The 19,362-nt window shown below is 51.3% G+C and overlaps 1 protein-coding gene across 3 annotated transcripts; it reads right to left on the reverse strand.

Annotated features, from left to right (window-relative positions):
• Nucleotides 1–1,784: 1,784 nt before the first annotated feature.
• On the reverse strand, nucleotides 1,785–19,141 carry EDC3 (enhancer of mRNA decapping 3). Of its 3 annotated transcripts, XM_044450460.1 has the most exons (7): nucleotides 18,950–19,136; nucleotides 18,254–18,431; nucleotides 15,217–15,536; nucleotides 9,148–9,480; nucleotides 4,869–5,022; nucleotides 4,367–4,584; nucleotides 1,785–3,461 (listed from the first exon to the last, which is right to left on the reverse strand). In XM_044450460.1, the coding sequence occupies exons 2-7, from the start codon at nucleotides 18,415–18,417 to the stop codon at nucleotides 3,127–3,129; spliced, it is 1,524 nt and encodes a 507-aa protein (XP_044306395.1). In that variant the 5' UTR covers nucleotides 18,418–18,431; nucleotides 18,950–19,136; the 3' UTR covers nucleotides 1,785–3,126. The 3 variants fall into 3 exon arrangements, with proteins under 3 accessions (XP_044306395.1, XP_044306393.1, XP_044306396.1); XM_044450458.1 differs by having other exon boundaries at nucleotides 18,254–19,136; XM_044450461.1 differs by lacking the exon at nucleotides 9,148–9,480 and having other exon boundaries at nucleotides 18,254–19,141.
• Nucleotides 19,142–19,362: the final 221 nt, after the last annotated feature.

Raw genomic sequence — 19,362 nt, forward strand, 5'->3', positions numbered from 1 at the left:
CTGCATGAGAACTGCAAAATAAGGCTGCACTGTAACTAAGGAGAAATTTAAATGCCTATATAGTTTTCCTCAAAGTAGAAATCTCCACCAGGCTGTATTTAACGAATGCCTCAGGCTGTTGAACTGTTTTGCAAAACAAGAATTATACGTGGACAAAGCTCAGAATAAAGTGGCTCAGTCTGAATCTTGCATCAACTTCTGATGATGGTCATACAGTGTTCAATGTGTCGAGCTTTCCTCCTTCCCAGGGCCCAGGGGTAGTTGGTAGCGCACGATCAAAGCCAAGGTCGACAGAGAGTGCGCTCTTTCTGTAATCACGCCTTGCCCAGCTGTTTCTACATCACAGCCCAAGGCCCATCCCAACTGGGAACCTCGCTAGTGCAGAATGACGGACACTCATCCCCGTTCCATTACTCATGTCATCTTCGTATTTGCCAGTATCTCTAAAACGGTAGAGTACAGCACTAGGGAGAGTTTAGAGCAGCCATGGCGGAAGACGAAGGGAAAACCAAGGTCAGTGCAAGCTGCCTTTAGGCCTCTGAGCAGGGCTTACCTTCAGCTGGCGATGCTGGATTAAGCCACTTCCTCAGTTTGGCTTTATCCACTAGGTTGTGCATTTGAGTTTTGCACCAAGCCCTCAAACAGGTAAGGTACCTTATACTGGATGTCTCTCGAGCTTAATAGTAAGTAAACTGACAGGCAGCTGTATTCAAGTGTGTGAAACGGGCAGCCTCTCCCACCCTAGTGGAAAATGCCAGAGTTTGAACCAGACGCCTGCATTCAAAACATGTCCTACCTTGAGTGGCAGCCATTGCCCAAACTTTAAATACAGAGGAACAGTTATCTTCTGCCAGACTATGACACTCTTGAGTTTTGGCATCCGTGAGGAGAAGCCTGGGATCTTGGACCCACCAGGTTGCTGTAAAGAAACGCTTGGAAACGTAATGTACAAGAGTGACATTGGAATGCCCGTCCCCCCGTTACGTGAATGGTAACAGGCATACTGATATTTCAGTAGCGATATTAATCCTAATGGTCTTAACGTTCAAGCAAGTTTTGACAATGAAGGCCTGAACAAACTAAAAGTAAATAGGAATTTTCTCTATAATGAAGAAAAACAACACGCTTCAGAAAGGGAAAAGTAATCCACCTCAACTCCTGAAAGACCCTGAGCAGACAAGGCACTTTGACTGTGTTTCCTCCCAAGATGGAATCCTTTACTCCTCCTCCGTTTACACTTAACTTGTACACTCACCCTGTCTCCGACGGCCAGATTCTCTTTTCCTCTCTCCTCTTTTTACATCCATTTCCTTCTTTCTAGAACATTTTCCCTTTCTTATCCCCTTCCACTTTATGCCTGCCTTGTTTAAAAAAATACTCCAGCATGCTAAGCCTATTGACCAACCATGCCTGTGGCTTCTGGATGGTGTGGCTGTGGGTCGAGGGCAAGAGACCTGCCGGAAAGTGGGTCTTCGAGCAGTCTGCCAAATGCAGACACATTGAAGCTGAAAGAGAAGTGGAAGCTGAAAGACCTGCTGACGTCTTGAATGCTTGTGCTGGGCTGCCAGCTTGTTCAGCACACTCTGGGGGTGCGGGGCGCATGCATGGCAGCTCTTTGGAGCCAAGCTCCACCTTTCGGCGGCTCCGACTGAGCCCCCCCTGCACGAATGAAGCCTCAAGGCGACCCTGCGGGAGCAAGCGCACAGCTGTTCAGAGCAAGGCCGGCGCTTGCCTACCGGAGTCGTTTCTTCAGACTGGAAATGAAACACGCCCCATGAGCCCAGTTGCTTTACTGCACATTTTAATCACTGTGACTAGTGAGCGAGTTCCATTTGGCACCTGCAGAGACAAGGTCAAGCGTGCTTGATTTCCCAAAGCTGGCAGGTCCTCGGTTTGCCATGTCATGATGTGTCGCACCCCTGAAGTCTGGCCAGTGCCCGGCTACGAAAATCATTAGAAAATGTCCTGTTGGCAGCATTCCGAGTGAACAGCAAGCCACCGACAGGGAGAGGCTGGTGGTCTCCAGAAAGCAGCACAGGGCAGTGTCTGTTCCCACAAAAAGGAGCTCAGGCGGAAGGCGGCAAGAGCAGGAGCAGAATGCACTGGTGGCCAGGACACGAGTCCCTGCCGAAAGCGCAAGAGGACCGGGTGCCGCGGCATGCAGGAACGAGCGTTCACGGCAGTTCGCTGGGCGGGCCTTCAAGGAAAGGCGCAGTGAAGACACCCTCACCGTAAGCGTGAGCACATCCATGCCGCTTCCTCGCTCAAGCACAGCGTTGCGCTAGTTCCAGGCATCTCAAGAAGGGAACAGAACGCTGTACTGCACTTGGGCAAATCCAGCTTTCATGCCCAGCGGGAACTGCAGAGCTTCCCAGTTCGTTCTCTCCCCCCCACGCACACAAATAGGGCCCCAGAAAGGACATTTTAAAAATGTAGACTCTTCCAGGCAGCAGGGCACGTACGAATGCCTCAGTGCCACCACGCCTGCTCCTGTGCTCTCTCCCCGAGCCTTGTTTTGCTCCACGCGGGTCTCATGCATGCAGAAAGGGAAGCCGGGGGACGGCAATGCAAGTGCCGATTCGGGAACTCGGAGAAGCAGAGGGCGGGCACCCGATTCCAAGGCAGGCCATCCGAAGTCCCAGGCGGTTCGGGGTGTGCACTGAGAAAGACGGGGTTATAGCTGCACGAGAAGGGAGCAGAGCAGAAGAGGTGCTGCTCCCACATGGTCACAAGGGGCAGGGGAGTGCCCTAGAAGCCCGTCCCCTTCGAATCCTGGGGGGAAACGGTTCGGAAGTGTCACATGGTCTGCCAGGCATCCATATAGGCAGGGGCACTCACAGACGTAAGCGGTGCCTCTGCCTCGGATCTCCCGCTGTCAAGGCGCACGGCCAGTGGGAGACACCGGTGACCCCGCACTCCTTCATGCGGCGGCACGAGCGCAAAGGCTCAGAGGAACGGGAATCTTCTTCGCTCCCCCGTGTGGTGCTACTTCTCCTGGAGGAAGATGCACAGCACGGGCCGATAGCATCCCTAAGGCGTCAAGAAGTTCATCAGAGGCAGGACCTGTCGCACGGCTGGGGGCGCTCCCGCCCCCTCTTCCTTTCCAGGGCCAAGAGGACCTCCAATTTAGGTCGAATGCAGAGGAATGACGAACTTGCAACCGAAAGGCGAGTGGTAGTTGATTCCCACCTCCTGGAAGACCTTCTGTGGGATGCCGATGTCGCACAGGTACACCCGCCCGGCCCTCTCGCCCAGCGGCAGGGGCAGCCCCAGGGCCAGCGACCACTTGGCATCGATTCCTTGCTCCGTGTCGTGCGCCGGGGGGTCTATGCTGAGCACAGGGGCCCTGTTTCGGTTGGCCCAGTCCACCGCAGCCTTGTGCCAAGGCTGGTCCCGCAGAAAGGCATTTTCGTGGCAATCCAAGCAGTTGATCACCAAGTCAACCGGCGTGTCTGGAAGATCTGGGGAAAGAAGCGGTTTCGCCTGAAGCTTCCCGAAAGCACTCCGACTGTGCCCTCCGGCCTGATCAGAGCAGTCGTTCCTTTAACCCAGCATTTCTCTTCGAGGCCCCTGGGAAGGTTCCCCCACTATGGAAGCCTCTCCCTCCAGCCCTCCTGCCTCTGCTCCCCAGTCCACTCGGAAACCCGCCTCAGGATGGGAGTGCTCCGCATCACCCTCAGAGTTAACTTGGTCTCGGTGAACGGCCACTCCTCCAGGAATTGCCCAAGTCGCCCGCGTCTGAGGCTGGGGCACCCTGTGAAGGAGGCCACTGCCCCGCTTCCCAGGCCAGGCGTGCGAAGCTACTCCAGCTTCTTGCCAATAGATGGTGCTGCTAGATTAAAAGCTGCTGCGCAATCAGAGGTGCCTTTCACCCAGCGGCGCTCTCAGAAGGATTCAGGCACACTGCCCTCCCCAAGGAGTCCCCGCTACATGCACCAGCACCCTTCCAATGACCCCTGAGTGGACATAACGCTGGTTTACGTGGACCTGTGGACAGCTCCAGCGTGGCTCTTATGTTTCGTGCAGAAACGGTTTAAAGCCCAGCATTTCCAGGCATGGCTGGAAAGATGATTGTCTGAGGTCTCAGGACGGTCACTGTCCTCACACCGCGGTCAGCACAGGGGGACACGCCCTTTCTTCCAGAAGAGCCCCACTCTCTTTTTAAGACCTACTTTCAAGGTCGCAGCTTTTTGTGTTTTATCCTAGTTTCAAGCAGCTGCTTTTAGCGTCTGGCTTGAGAGTTTGTGGCATCTGTGTTTACGGTGACTCATTAGCTGCCTTGAGGCTCTGGCAAGGAGATGGGCCGTGCGTTTGGAAAAACAGAGAGAACAAGTCAGTATCTACCTCATGCCTGCACAAGCCTTACCTTTGATGCTGGACACGGGCTGCCCTTGGGTTTTGCTGAAAAGCATCATTTCATTGGTGATTGATTCCAGCATTTTGACGAAGTTGGGAAGGAAGAGGATGACCTGCACGTCGTGATTGGAAAGATGCCGGCCACAACTGATCCCCTGGGCCCCCTTCACGTGAGGGCCACACAGCAAGGCAACTGTGGGTCGCTGGTGAATGTTCTTAGGATTCAACCTGAAAGTTAAGATGTGGAAAGGGTCCTAAGCAACAAGGGCTTCCTCCCAGCCAAGGGGGATAAGGCTGCAGAGTATGGACTAGCGAAAAGGAAGCATGTGGCCCAAAAACCCAAGACGAGACTAAGCCCAGGAAAACGGTTATGTTGACCATCCAATATTGAAAACCAAGCATATTTTAGCTCCTGTACTACGAACCCCTCCCTGTGAAACGTTGGCTTTTCCCTCCTGCTTTGCAATCCATCTCGGTGTACACAGGGATCGCTGCTTCCCAGGGGTCTTTACCTGTTGGGCCCTCCAAGGAGACTCAGGGCCATCTGGCTGGCACACACCCCGGTCATTTCTAGTCTCCGCTCAAGGGTCAGCCCATGCTTCTCAGCCACTGAAAGAATCTTTTTATGTAGCTCATAAGAAACACTTGGAACAACCAGCCCCGAATCTGAAACGCAGAAGGAGAAGAGGGGGAAAAACTGTTGGAAGACTCTCGGCCAAAGGAATATAGTTCCTCAGATTACTCGAGCAAGTAAGAGGTTTTTACATAAAAACCGAACCATTCAAAATCTGTTGCCAAACTGTCCAGAGGAGATGTGCAGCGGCTCTTCGACGTACAGCTAGTTAATTTAACTGTCCGCAATCCCATTTCTATACACCAGCAAGAAAAAATCATGAGACAACTTTACATCATGATTCTGTGCTTGCCAACAGCTTAAAATTATATGACATAATAGGCTACCACTAGTAGGAAAGATAGAGAAACACAGAGGCAAACAGAATGGTCTCAAAAATCTCAGTTACACATTCGGACTCATAAACAACAGTTTCAGTGAGAACACACTTGCAGTTCTAAGAGGCAGAACTAAGATGCGTCGGTGAAAGCTGCAGAGTTAAGCCACTAACAGAAAAGAGGGACAACATTACCACACAGAACTCAGTGTTCACCAGCCCTGTTTATGCGCAGAAGTTTCATTCCAGGCTGCAGTATTGACCCACCTAGCTTAGTACAGTGTGATCCAGCTGGCAGCGGCTCTTCAAGGACTCAGGTAGAGAATCTCTCTCGACCACAATCACCGGGTGGCAAGAGACCAGGCTGCAGGCCCTTCTGAAACCCACAAAGCCGCCAAGATATGAAAATACCCAGATCAGGCTACCAAGGCCTGGCCCAGCTCTGCTACCCGAGATCCTTTTAAAAGGCGATGGCTTTAATGGAATGGCTCGATGAGACTTAACGGGGACAGTCGGCGTGCCAAGTCAGTGCTCCACTGTGGGGACGCGGTCTCCGCAGTGTCAAAGCAGAGGGCAAGTCTTTCGTTAGTAGCTTAGCCCTTTTCTCTAAGTCAGTTGTTTCAGCAGACATTTGTGCTCTCTTTGTTTTATTTATTTATTAAAAGCGGTTGTATGCCTTCCTATTATACAAGATCACAGGTCTGATATAAAGGAGGACAAAAACAGAAGGTATCCTGAGCCCTTGTTAACACGGAAGTCATTTTTTTACCCTGTTTGAATATGCAGCCTCTGACTGGCCCAGCCTGTTACTCTGTGACATGTAAATCCAAGCAGGATGGGTTAATCATGGGCTTAACAACCCCAAATTAACCTAGCAGCTAGTTTAGGTTAACTTTGGGCTGTTAACCAAAAAATTAACTCAGAGTTCGGGTCTGTGCTACCTTTGAGCAGAGACTGCATATTGAGAGTAGCAGTAACACAGGATCTTGGTAAACCGTAGGGCTAATTTGGTCTGAACTGAATCTATGTACGCTGGCTGGCTGTGGCTACACGTCACGCCTGCCCTTATCTGGGTGTAAGTTTCACTGGAATCGGGGAGAATTCCTTCTGCGCCGGAGTGGTTAGTTCACCACGCTACGCAATGGTCAAGTCAGGTTTTACCAGCACTGTGAGAAAAGGAATTTTTATTTTCTCTGCAGCAGTAGTACAAAACATGTGGCCCTGCAGATGCTGTTCTGTCGGGATGTCCGTTCCCAGCAAACATGGTCCGCGGTCAGGGACAACAGGTCTTGACCCCTCTCAGAGTCAACAGGTTGAAGAAGGTCGCTCTACAGAAACGAAGAGCAGCTGCAAGGAACCTCTGACGGATGGGGGGGCAACGGAAGACGCAAAGTTTTCCTTTAAGACAGCCCCTCGGACAAGTTTGCCACAGACACAAGTGTGGTGAAATGTTTATATAACGTGGCCTTGCATGTTAGCAGTCAATTAAGGTAATTGCCTCACCTCAATCAGTCTGATTGCACGCAGTACTCATGCTACCACCACACCGTGCTGGCAACCAGCCCCAGAGCGGTTGATTAGCTTGGGAAAAAAATCACACACACACCTGGATGTTCAAAGTCACGGAGAACCCGGCGTCGGTCAAACAAGTCATGCAGCATTCGCCCTGTGCTTCCCCTGCTGGAGTCACGCAAGGTGTAGCTGTAGCGCTGTGATCCTGAGCCAGGGCACTCAGGAATAGCCTGAGGGGCGCCGACGTGTCGGGCTCAAGAGTGAATCCTTTTCCCAGTGCTCGCTTTGGCCCAGGATCCAGTTAAGTTCTTCCCCGCTAAAATCCCTGTTAAGCACCTGCCGAGTACCATGACCCGTGCCATGTGGAATACCCCTTCCATCCCAAGGCCAGAATCCTCCTCAGCCGTGCAGAAGACGCCCCAAGTGTCTGCTCCCCACGGGGACAAGCCAGATGGCTCCAAGAAGAAGCTGGAGAGCGGAGCAAGAAAATAGCAGCCGTCAAGAGCAACCGGGGTTCTGCACTCCCTCTGACCATGCAGCGGTCTCTGAGCTACGCTAACCAGGAGCCGTTTAGACCCACACACGTGTGAAGTGGCACCGCCACATCTTGCAGGACAGAATTCTTTGAAGACTACAAGCTAGCACAGGACTGAAAGATCACATGCTTAGGAATATCCCAAAACTAAGTTCAGAAACGGAACTGAGGGAATGTGTTGGCGGGAGCACAAACAGTTCCAAGAATCCAGCAGCCCAACTGTATCTACAGCTGGGCGTCAAGTATGCACCAGCTCTGGCTGCAAAGTGTTATGTGCCCGGTGCAATGAAACCTTAAGCAAGGTTATCGGTTATCCCAAGGGACTTGAGAACCAAAGACAGAAAGGTGGGGGAAAGCAGAAGGCGCCAAGAAAAATTCCAAGCCAGCCAACGTCAGCCACAATCTCAGTTTTCCAGCCGCCTCATCGAGAGCTCCTGTCCTCCCTTTTGTTTCCCACCAGCCCGCCTCCCTCCCATCAGGTCAGCAAAGGAACTTCTGCTGCCTGTGTGCTCCCTCAGAGCCCTCAGTTCAGAGGCTTACGGCGGTTGCTGCTAGCACTGTCAGTATCATTTTAAAGGCAGAGGTACTCAAAGCCCTGGGAAGTTCTCTGAGCAAAACCCAGTGAAATAAACACAAGGTCATGGATGCTTTCTGCATAGGAATATCCTTGCAGGATAGTCCTTGTTGAAGTGTGAATTTCATCTTTGCTGATTCGTGTCACTGCTTGTGCCTTGTGCAACTCTCGGCCCTTAATAGTGCTTTTCTCAGGGGAATAGTGCTCGGCTCTTAATAGTGCTTTATACTGTTTGAAATACAGGGGAAGATAAGGTGTGAGATTACACTGCTCCGTTGCACGCAAGAGCAGCAAGGCAAAAGCTTGATTACACTTTGCCCTAATTGCTCTCTGACAGGAGCGTGCCAGCCCTGAGAGGACCTCCCTTCTCCTCACTCACGCAAGGGCCAACCAGTCAGACCAGCTTATCAAAACCAGACCGTGCTGAATAAACTCAGAGTGGAAGGCCATCAGAGAGGCAGCGTGTAAACCTGAAAAATAACAACACTGCCACAAATGTGAACTGAACTGCAGCCAGGCTTAAATTACGCTCGGGTAGGAAGGCGGATCGTTCTATTCCCTCATTCAAATCACAACAACAGATAAGCTCTGGCCTGGACGCTATTTCGCAGCCGCCAAATCAGAGGCAGAGAGAGCTCCTGCAACCTTGTGAGCGAGGAACAGTGCAGCAGAGACTCAGTTGCCCCCCTCCTCCTCCTGTCTGGCCTCACAGGCGTCCCAAAGGCCTGCTTGTTTGTCCTTTGGCAATGGGGTTCTCCATTTCAGAGGACTGAAACCGGTCCAACGTAACTACATGCACACTGCGTGGTAACTGTCGGCTACGTTACAATGGAAGCGAAGCCATTAAAGGTAGAAGTCCTGCAGGAATGAGAGAACCAACGTGGTGCAGAGGCTCAGAAAACAAACGGTGAGCCAGAAAGCTAGCCACGCCTCAGCCATGACAGTCGCTGTGTGGCCTGGAACAAGCCCGCTCCCACTCGGTTCCAGTCTGCTCCTGCCCTAGGAATCCTCATGCAGAGCTCTCCAAACACTCAAAAAGCACAGCAGCGATGCCAAGTATTTCTACCGAGCCACGTCCGTGCATGCCTCCCTCCCTATCTACGCAGGTGCTTTTCAAGCGCTCCGTGAAATGAGAGTCACGCGGCACACAGACAAACCCGGAACGGGCACCGCCGCATCGCACTAACACTGCCGCTTCGAACTGTACCAAGCCTGCCTACCGGTGCAGAATTCTTTGCTCGCCTGTGGCACGGTAATCCGCCGGTACACGATGGGCTCAGACTCCAGGATGTTCTCATCGTGGCGGTATCGGGCAGATCTCTCGTTGGGAGTCCCCCTCGAACGAGTGCCGCTCTTCCGCTCGTATGTTTCAATCTCCTCGAACACAGCCGCCTTGTCGAAGAGGGCCAGGTTCCCTTCGAAATCAAAATCCGTGTCAGGGAGCTCCTCAATGTCATCCCCAAAACACTCGTCGTCTTTGTTCTTCATCTGCCCGTTCTTCACACCGCTCTTCTTCGGGGTCACTTGGTTGGGATGGCGGCTGCTGGAGGACCCTGAATCGAAGGACACAGCAGGTTAGGGATCCGCCCGCAGAAGAGGAAGATTTCACAACTGCAGGGCTCCAGAGGCACGGCCTGGTTTCTTTGGCCGGTCATTTGCAAGCCCGGCCTTCATCGGTCTGGAGCTCTTCAGATGTGTTGGAACAGGATTCCCATCTTCCCCAGAGCACCCACCAGGCTGGCGGGCATCACTGCACGGGATTTCAAGGAACTGCCCGCCCATGTGCCTGCTGACCCACCCCGTTCCCCTTATCGGCGCCATTCACACAAGCTGTATATGAGGAAAGCCACTAGGAAGAAGGCGGCTTCTACCTGCACCAACACCGGGAACGGAGTATGGGGAGATCCCAGCAAATGCGTCATCCTGTGCAAAGGATTTAAAACAACTCTCCTCAGCCTGGTGTCCTCCACGCTAGCTGGGGATTATGGGCAGCAGGCTAGAAGAGCACATCTCAGGGGCTGGGCCTTCGGAGGACTGCCCCCACTGTCTTACTGCCAGACCCCCAAGCCATCAATACTGGTATCAACTGAAGGCAGAAGCTCTTCGAGGGGAAGAGACAAGGTCTTCCCCAGCTAGCCAACATATCTGTCAGGGACCGAAACCAGGACGCTCTGCGTGGCAAGCGCGGGCGCTGCCACTAAGTTATGGCCCTTCCTCTCAAGTATTTAGGGCCCTGTGTCCATTCTGCCACCCGCTTTGTGCCCCTGGCTCGAGACTTCAAGCGCTCCCTATTCAAAAGCCTGTTCTAGAGCCATTAAAAAGCTTATGTTAGCCTGTCGGTCACCGAATATTCCCAACAATAATGTGGTTCCTAAACAAAGCCACCTATTGTTATTAATGTTTCCTCTTGGCTCAAACCTGTAAGATCCACCGCGCAAGAGCTCCCTCTCCTCCCTTCTCCAAGCAGGAAGTACAGATTTCCTGTTTAAGATGCCATGCTGCACCCAGTGATGCCAAGGAGAGAGCCATCCATCTGCGGAATGGTGCTCTCCCGGGTCAGCCTGCAAAGCTCTCCATGCAACAGGTCCTTAACAAAGCTATTTTTGCTGGAAAATTAATGAGTGACTCCATCTCGAGAGCTTCTTCTAGAGGAAAGGGGTACATACATCGCATTGTTAATAAAAACATGACCACCATATCCCCATTCCCATGACATAATACTGGGGTTTGTAAATCCATTAACTATTTTAACTGCCTGCCTTTGAACCACATGTGATTAAGTTTCTTCACTGCAAAGGTTTGAGGTATATGCCTCTTTGCAGGTCCTGAAAAGAAAGGAATGGCTTTGAGGAATAAAAATTTGCAATTTAAATAAAGGCTACATGCATGATTAAAAGAGGCCTTTGAATTAATCCAGCAGTTCTCTTCCTATGTCCAAAGACCACCTCGAGTACATCATTACAATTCTGAAAATATGAAGAGCTAATAAGACACTGAGTACATTAAATAAAATGTGCCTTTTTCTGAAAGCAGGTTGGAACACTCCTGCTTTGAAAACTTGCATTTTTTGGCAAAGTTCTGGCTTTTGGGGTATTCTGATCAGGGAGATCCCATCCTGAGCAGCAGCTGACTGCAAAGGAACCAAGAAATACCCCACCTTTGGGACAGGCAAAGGAACAAATGCGTAACGTAGCCTTAGCATGGTGTTCGTGATGACCTGCTTCACCCCACACATGGGCTCAATCTACGAGCATCATGTTGGCACCTACAATCAGGCTACGCTGGCGTCTGGAAGCAGATTCTTCCCTTCTGTTCTTTGTAGCTGCAACACCAGAGAAATGTTTGTCATTCACCACTGAGGTCTGACAATCGTTTTGCCAGCACCGAATGATGAGGACTGGTCTCCCTTTACCAAGTCCCCGCTCTGCTCCTATGCCCTCCATGGTCGAAGGGTCTCACATATGGAATCGTCTTGATACTGAGAGGTGCGTGTGCTTCAGGGCTACTATCGCACGCCTAAGAATGGATCGCTGATCGCTTTGCATTTCTGCTTGCTTTGTCAAGCTTCGTTGGAAGCTACTTCGGTGCAACAGATACAGGCGAGCCGATTTGACCATGGCAGAGACTCCCCTGACCACTGGTGCTACAAGTCTATAATAAAAGGAGTTGGGATTGTATTACTCCTAATTTACTGCAAGGCCCTGAACAGTTTTTCTGACTTTCAAGTTCCCATCCCCAGTCATCCAACAGCGTGAGTTCAGAAGCGCAAACACCCTGTGATAGAAAGAGGATGTTGCGTCTACTTGATGTGTCAGCTTAGCACACCCTGTGGCTATGCCAAACTGAGTGTTTTAGTATCTCCGGAGCCATCTGAAAACAAGCTGCCTTCAACTTTTACAGCTATCTGCCTCCCCTCACTCCCCGCCAGCTCAGAACAAACAAGGACATAAAAGCATCCATGAAAGCGAACTTCAGAAGGCTGCGATAACCAACCTTCCTGGAGTCTGAATGCTGATGGAACAAAAAAAGAGCCACAGATGCAAGAAAAACAAAACTCCGAATGTTCTCCATTGATGCCCAATAGACACCCTGAATGAGATCCAAGCTCCTGTCCCACCAAAGCTAAACACACTGGGATTGTGAAGGTTAGCCGTTTAATCCACCCGGGTGACTGGCCGGGCCTAAAATCTTGCTGACTGGCTCTGCTGGCTCCACTATAAAAACAGCCGCCACCAGAAGTGACATCCTTGTTTACCTGGCCACCAGGAAAAGCTGACCTGCATCCCCAAAGAACTGCCAAGGTTCAGAGAGAGCTTGCATTTTTGACACAGATCAGTTATGATCATTGGGAGAACGTCTGTGTTGACGCGCAGAAATTAACGCGCAGAAATTAACGCCCGGAAAAGCAACAGCTGCACTAACAACACTGTTCCCTCCACCGGACTGGCAACGGGCCGTCAAGGCCGAGCACACAGTTCACACCCTTTGGATCCTGCGTGCATTGCTCAGGGCCTCTGTGTGCCATGAGATGTTCCCACAGGGCTGTGCTGCGGTCGGCCACGTGCGTGGAGCCCACGGACAGAACAGCGGGCCCACCACCAAGGGCGGTGCCACCTGAGCATGCCCTGCTGCACAGGCAAGCCTCTCCTGCGCCACTGAGAAAGCGGAGTGGCGACCAGGAGGCGAGGCCTCCGCCAAGCCCTTCGACTGCTCCCCTCTCCCTTAACGTTGCCTCACACGCACCCGCGGGCGGTCGGGGCAGTAAATGGGAGGACGAGCCAGGGAGCCACTTCTGCCCATCTGCAGACCAGCCCATTCTCGGAAGAGTTCGCCCCAGAGGAAGGCCTTGCGTGGCGAGAAACTGCCTGGCAGCCTGCCAGCAGACGAGGTGACCCTCCCTCAGAAAAAGTAAACACATCTCCCAGACAGATTCTGCCGTCTGTTCAAACCGACAAGCCTGGTGCACGGAGGCTCTCGCATGCCGGCCACCTTCCTGCAAAATCGCTGTGCAGGCTGCGCTTCCAGCACTCGCACGAAAGGCCCCGAGTGCCAGCCTTGCACGTAAGCCATTGTTGTACAACCTGCGGTGCTATTGTCTGCTTACTGATTCCTTTTTCAAAGGCTTTACAACCATGTAATTTTGCCCTCGCTGCTGGCACGCACGGCACAGGGCAGCCAAAGGTCAGCTGCTGCCACTCACTGCCAGGGACCACATCCACAAGAAGACCCAGCAATGCTGCTCCAGCACCTCTTTGGGCTCCTCGGCCCCCTCGATTTTCCACAGCTGGTACTTTATAGCCCACCTCACCTCCTGCCTGACACTCCAGACCAGAGAAACAGCGCTCACACAGGGCAGGCAGAGATGGCAAAGGATGAGCTGGTCTGTCGATGCTTTTTGTAGCATCATAAATGTTTCTGAAGCAATTCTTTTACTGCACTTTACTGGCTACTTGGTGGTTTTTTAATGCAAAGGCAGAACAGAAAACTAACCAACAAAATTATGTGAGCAAGACAAGTGATTTACCGCTGAGCTGTGGTCCCCCACCGCCACATCCCTTTTCACGTGTTCAGACTTCCACCCCTGCAAAGACAGCTTTACGGTATTAGTTGAAGAGCAAGACGAGAAAGCGATTCAAGTTATAAAGACTGGCACACAATTTGCAACCAAGGGAAATGAAAGCAGCAAGATTTAGTCTGACTGACCTGCCGGAGGTGGTACTGGGCATGTATCAATAGTTACTATCTGATGGCAGGCTATACTTAAGGAGTTTTACTAACAGTGCGATTCAAATAAAGGAAAAATAACGCCCAACCACAGCATAAAAAGACGGTTGCTAAGTACCAAAAGCCAACAACACAGCTAAGCACATCACTCTGGCAAGGTTGTTGCCTCTGTTGTGGGGCCGTGTGCTACAGCAGGAAACATCAGCACTGGGTACCTGGCATTTTCCACTTAGGCCTGCAAGCAGGAGCACTTTGAAAATGGACAGGGAAGTGCCAATGAACCTTTAGAGCCAGGCTGAGGACATCGCAAAAGCCTCCTCAAACCTGCCTGGACGGCTCTTGGGACATCTGCAAAGAAAGAAGGTCCCGCTTCATACGGAGCATTTCACCACGGCCGGAAGAGCGAAGCTACCCACACACCCAACACGCTCACTACGCACGCAGTAAGGGCTCGCTTTTCCAAAAACAGCAAGTAGCCTGGCCTGTGATGACGCCGTGACGATGGAGAGGAGGAAGCACTGGGCTGTTTCATGGGGCCTGCTTAAGCCAGCGCCTCCCGTGCAGCGTAGGGCAATCGATGGCTGCTGGTCAGGATGACAGTGGACATTCCCTCCAGCACCTCAGGCAACGCCTCTCAGCGCCGGGGGCCTGGAAGCAGAGCGGCAGGATGCTGCCACCCCCACGTCGCACTTGTGGAGTTCACGGAGGCCTCTGTCCGGCCGCTGAACCAGACAAAGCGCTGCTTTGACCCACTGTGGATCTCGTGCGTTTATTCTCGTGATGCTGCCCCACGGCTCTTCACACCCCTGTGAAGCAGGTCAGGGCTGAGCAAGCAGCTGCTCCAGTTGTCGGCTGCAGTGCTGACTTCTCCTGTCCTGTCCCATGGCTTCTCCCGCTCCCCCTTCCTCCTCGCTAGACTTCTGGAAGCAAGGATGTGGCAGGGAAGGACACACGAACCAAGCCCTTCACCCCATTTGCCTCTTGAAGGCAGAGGGAAAGCCAGGACAGCTGGACTGCCCCCCAAGAGGAAGGTTTCTCTGACTTAACCCAGTGCTGCAGTCAAAGTCTTCCCAGGGCAGAAAGAGGCACAGCAAATGTATGGGCGAAGTCGGCCTGGTTGTGGACATCTCTGGAAGCTGTCAGGGGAGCCAGTGGGTAAAGGCAGACTAGGCATGCCAGGAGGCGAGAGATCCCTTCCCTGCTGCTAGTGGTGTTTGCCAGCATATCCAACTCATGCCGTCCTAGGGAGGAGAGCAACTCCTAATTCTTGCAGCTTGCTAACTGAATGCATCCAAGGCTACCCATATGCGACCCGGTTGATGCAGACTCTGTGGAAGCCGGTGCAGGAACCCAGTCTGCATGCAGCTGAAAAATCTAAATTTCACAACATCTTAGGTCTAAAGGTATAACCGTTTTTATAGCCCGCTGCTTCAGCGAAGAGCTCCTGGAGAGGGTCATGGGCGGCACGGAGACAAAAAGGTCAGTTGCAATGCGTAAGCCAAACTACGGCAACATCGGGCAAACGGAGACAAGAAGAACGGACATTGTGCGGCCAATATACTCACACGAGTTGTGCCTGCGGCGGAAGCCTTTGGACTGAGCTAAGGTTTCCATGTGCCGATCCATGTAACTCTTGGAACACTGATGCTGCTGGGGAGAAACGGTGACATCCTGGCTTTTCACATCTGTCCGCTTGGGAATAGTCTGTGGAGCGCTGCTTGACAGACTGGGTTTCTTCACCAATTTGCCAGTGCCGTTCTGGCTGGCAGCCCCCGGGCACCCCATGCTGGTGATGCCGAGGTCGGTGTGCTGAAAGTCTCCGCATGGTCCATTACTGCCAGAGCCAGGAATCTCCAGGATCTTCAGCTCAGTAATATCACCTGCCCTACACGAAGAAAAGGCCCAAACAAGGCATGAATTTGCATGATTTAGTGCCAGACGCTATGGGAATGTAAGGCCACGTGCAGGCAATTTAGCTGGAAAGAAAGAGCTTTTGGTACGACTCGTGCCAGCGTCAGGAACTACCGACACTTTAGCTGCAGAGCAGGCCATGGCCACAACTGGCCCCAAATACTAAGCTGCAGGACTCAGGAAATACCAGCACAGATGCACCACGAACCGTTTTTTCAGTGTTTGTCACTGAACAGACAGACCACCAACCGATCAGTGACAGGTTGTATTCGTTACATTGCAAATGTTGCAGACAGTGCAGGCAGGAAAATGATCTCGCATTCCTTTCTCTGGGACAAGGCTATTTTTAAGCAGTATGCTCAAAACAGGACACCTAACAGGACACAGTACACCTTGGTGTACACTCAAGCATGTAGGAGGGGGAAGAAACGGGGTGAAGAGAAGGACAGTGTCAAATCCGACACAAGTCCCATCTGTAGCCCACATCCCAATTCCCACATCCCACAGCGGTCAACCAATGCTTCCAGAAAGCTCACAGATAAGAGCATGAAGGCCTTGCTGCCGCCCCCTCCAGCCAGTATTTAGTGACACACCGCCTCTGAACACAGAGACATCTAAAATTATGTTTATTTAATATGAAAATACAAATTGCTTTCCTTACACAAGCAGCAGGATTTTGAAGCTGCACGGCTTTTCAGCCAGAACAGTGCTGCGTATCTTTGTGTCAGCTACCTCAAAAGCAAACAACGCAGTGAAAAATAAATTCATGAAACTTAGTGAACTCCAGCCAGCTTGTTTGCTTTGAATACTACCCTGCTTTTAAGCAAGACAAACAACCAACCGACAGTGGTCAGTCTCTCAGAATGGGAATCAAAGGAACAGGTAGCGTGTGACTGTCACATCCAGCTGTCTGTTCTCACCGCTTCCATAAACCTGCTCCCGCTGCGAAGATCTGAATCAGCATTTTCGTTTTAATAACCAGCAGAGCAGATCAGTGGAAGACACTCCCGTTTACTACATATGGACTGGCAGAAACTAAAGGAATTCTCTTTCTCATGCTAATGAGGTGTAGAGGGGGGGAAAGGGGACAGAAATGCATTTAATTTTTAAAAAAATGTTCACCCACAAAGAGGCTGACAAATATTTTGGCTGACAAGTTAAAATCTGATTTGACCTTGTTACCTTTGTCAACTCCAAGCCCTCTGACACATGCCGACAGTCTGAGTCAGGGATTTCTTTCCTTCGTGCTTATACAGAGAAAGAAGGCAACAACAACAGCCTCTACCCGCTTCTCCAAATTGTTGCACTAATTAGAGGAAACTCCACCTTTCCCCCAAATCCTCAGGCCAGTGTAGTGTGCTTAGAAGGGAGGCAGCCTTGCCTCATTTGTGCAGAGGCTTGCATAAGCAACAGCCGTAGGAAGGCTTCCTCCTCTCAACCCCCCTCCCAATTTTGCATCCACGCAGCCTGTGACGGTCAGAAAGCTCAAGGGAGAGGCAGAATCTTTCTTACTTGTACAGAGGTTTGGAAAATGACTAAAACAGGATCCGACAAAAGCAGGATTCCTCACAATAATTATTTTTGTACTCAAATACCTATGCAAATGAGGTAAGATGTAATCCAAGCCAGACATGCGTCTGCTTGGCAGAAGAGGGAGTAAGAGCCAACCCGTGTTGGCTGCACTGTGCGCTTTGTGAAGACCCAAGCGCAACGCTTTGGACGTCTCCTGGAACCAGAACTGAGCCTGGATATTCAGGTGTTGAGAGGAGCCAGGAGAAACAGCCGTGGTGGTGCATCAACTCAGGCTTATGGTTCGAGGCGACTGATCTGGCCAGGACAGCAGATGCCACTGTAACAAACAGTCCGGGCTACTTACAAAGAGCTCTACCCAGGGAAGCCTCTCAAGAACTTTCAGACGCTTCAGCTGGTTGAGACTCCTGCAGAATCCTCTCTCTACGCTGCTACAAAGGGCATGCTGCTGCCATGTCACAACAGCAACACCACACCCTTCTCTGGGTAGCTGCATCCCGTAAGATGAAGCAGGCTGCGAACAGGCGGGGGGATTTCTCCACAGCACCACTCCTGTTGTGAAATGTCCTCCCCAGAGGGGCTCACCTAGCGCCCAGCTTGCGGTCTTTTCTGTGCCTGGTGAAGACTTTTTTACTGGCTTGTTAGACCCTCATTTTTAAAGGTTACGTTAGTGTGTTTTTAGATCTGCACTGCTGCTAGTTTTTATCTTGGTTATTACTTTGATTTTATTCTGTTAAACATATGGTTTTATATTAGGCATTAGTATATGATTTTGTCTTAAACATGGTCTTAGAAACCACCCACAGAGGTTCAGCCAATGGGTAGTAGAAAAACATAATGAACAGGGACCACATAAATACCATTACTCGAATTTCTTTTAAACTGTCCATATTTGAAAGCCTGGATATCAGGATCTTTCCAGAGACAGCTTCATTTTCTTCCCAAAGTGTGAATGAAGTAATTTGCGAGGGGGGGTGCTACAGAAAAAGACTGTGTGCTTACATGCTGATTTGGCATCAAGCAGAATCCAGGAGATGAAAAAATAAAATTGTGGCTAATACACACTGAGTATCAGCCAAGGCACCCAGCACATGACATAGGTTTAGAATTGGTGTATAATGTTCAAGAAGCCAACTGTTGAAGCCTAAAGAAAGCATTTACCTGAAGGTAACTTCCGGTACCAAACATTTGACTCCGTTATGAAAAGGCCGTGTTAAGGAGATTGTCTGGCTGACCTGATCCACAGCAGACACCCTTCCCTGATAGACGCCAAGGCTGTCTCCACAGTTGATTGAGACAATGCTTCCAAGCCAATCTGTAGCCATGTTTTCCCTGATCACTGTAAAATGAAGGTGAAAATGGTGGTAGAAAAATGTCTTCGTAAGAACTGAAAATCTTCCCAGGTCATGATATTGGCTCTTCCACAGTTCAGCTTGCATTCCCTTAGCTATCTTCTATGCAGAATCATCACAGAATTTTAGTTTTCAGAAGCCAAACCAAATGGCATTTTGCCTCTAAACACAAGCCCTAATCTAAACAAGTCCCTAGTCTAGAAAGCTTTGGCTGGTGGGTGGTGTAGAAATTAAGTCTAAGGCTATAGACTTGCAACTATAAGCTAGAAACAAACTAATTATAACCGGCGATGATGCCAACTTTCAAACCATTGACTATCATGCTTCTGAAATTAGTAATACACAGGAAATAGGTATGACGTGTATACCATTGTCTTATTGTTTTTGATGGGCAATTGATTAGTAGAATATAAATTTAATGAATAAAAGTGAAATAGTGAAGCTGAAATTCCAGAAAAATCAAAGGTTTTATGGACAGTGACCGCCAATTCAAATTACTGCATACCACCGAGGTTCCCTGAAGGGTCTTTACAATTTTCTGTTATTTGCACCCTTGTTAAAGCGTTTGCATGGACGGAGAACTGGGGGGCGCTCAGCTCCAGCCTCCACTTGGCCACGAAGCTCGCTGGACCCCGTTGGCCCTGCTGGCGCTCAGCCTAACCTCCCTCTCCGGCTGAGGAGAGGGGCTCGCGGAAGGACAGCGGCCGGGGAGAGATCCAGCCCGTCCGCGCGCCCGCTGGCGCTTTCCCTCGCGCCCGCGGCGAGCCGGGGGGCAGGCCGCGGCCCGGGCTCCAGTCCCGGCTCGGCCGCCGACTCCCGGCCGGCACGGCTGCCTCGCAGGCCGCGCCGCTCCTTCGCACCGGGCCGGACGTGCTCCCGCCGAGCGACCAGGAGCCGCTCCGGGCGCCCTGGGCCCGG

This window comes from Varanus komodoensis, unplaced genomic scaffold, assembly GCF_004798865.1.
Source record: "Varanus komodoensis strain SLA01 unplaced genomic scaffold, ASM479886v1 scaffold67, whole genome shotgun sequence".
NCBI classification, from domain to species: Eukaryota; Metazoa; Chordata; class Lepidosauria; order Squamata; family Varanidae; genus Varanus; species Varanus komodoensis.

Bases quoted from the DNA above. Each gene is read 5' to 3' on its own strand.
- EDC3 (XM_044450458.1), bottom strand. From the start codon at position 18,531: ATGCAAGCTGAACTGTGGAAGAGCCAATATCATGACCTGGGAAGATTT. The intron at 9,481-15,216 runs GTGAGTATATTG...CCTTCGATTCAG, and splicing joins CCGCCGCAGGCACAACTCGT to GGTCCTCCAGCAGCCGCCAT. The intron at 3,462-4,366 runs GTAAGGCTTGTG...TTCTTTCCCCAG, and splicing joins GCCCGTGTCCAGCATCAAAG to ATCTTCCAGACACGCCGGTT.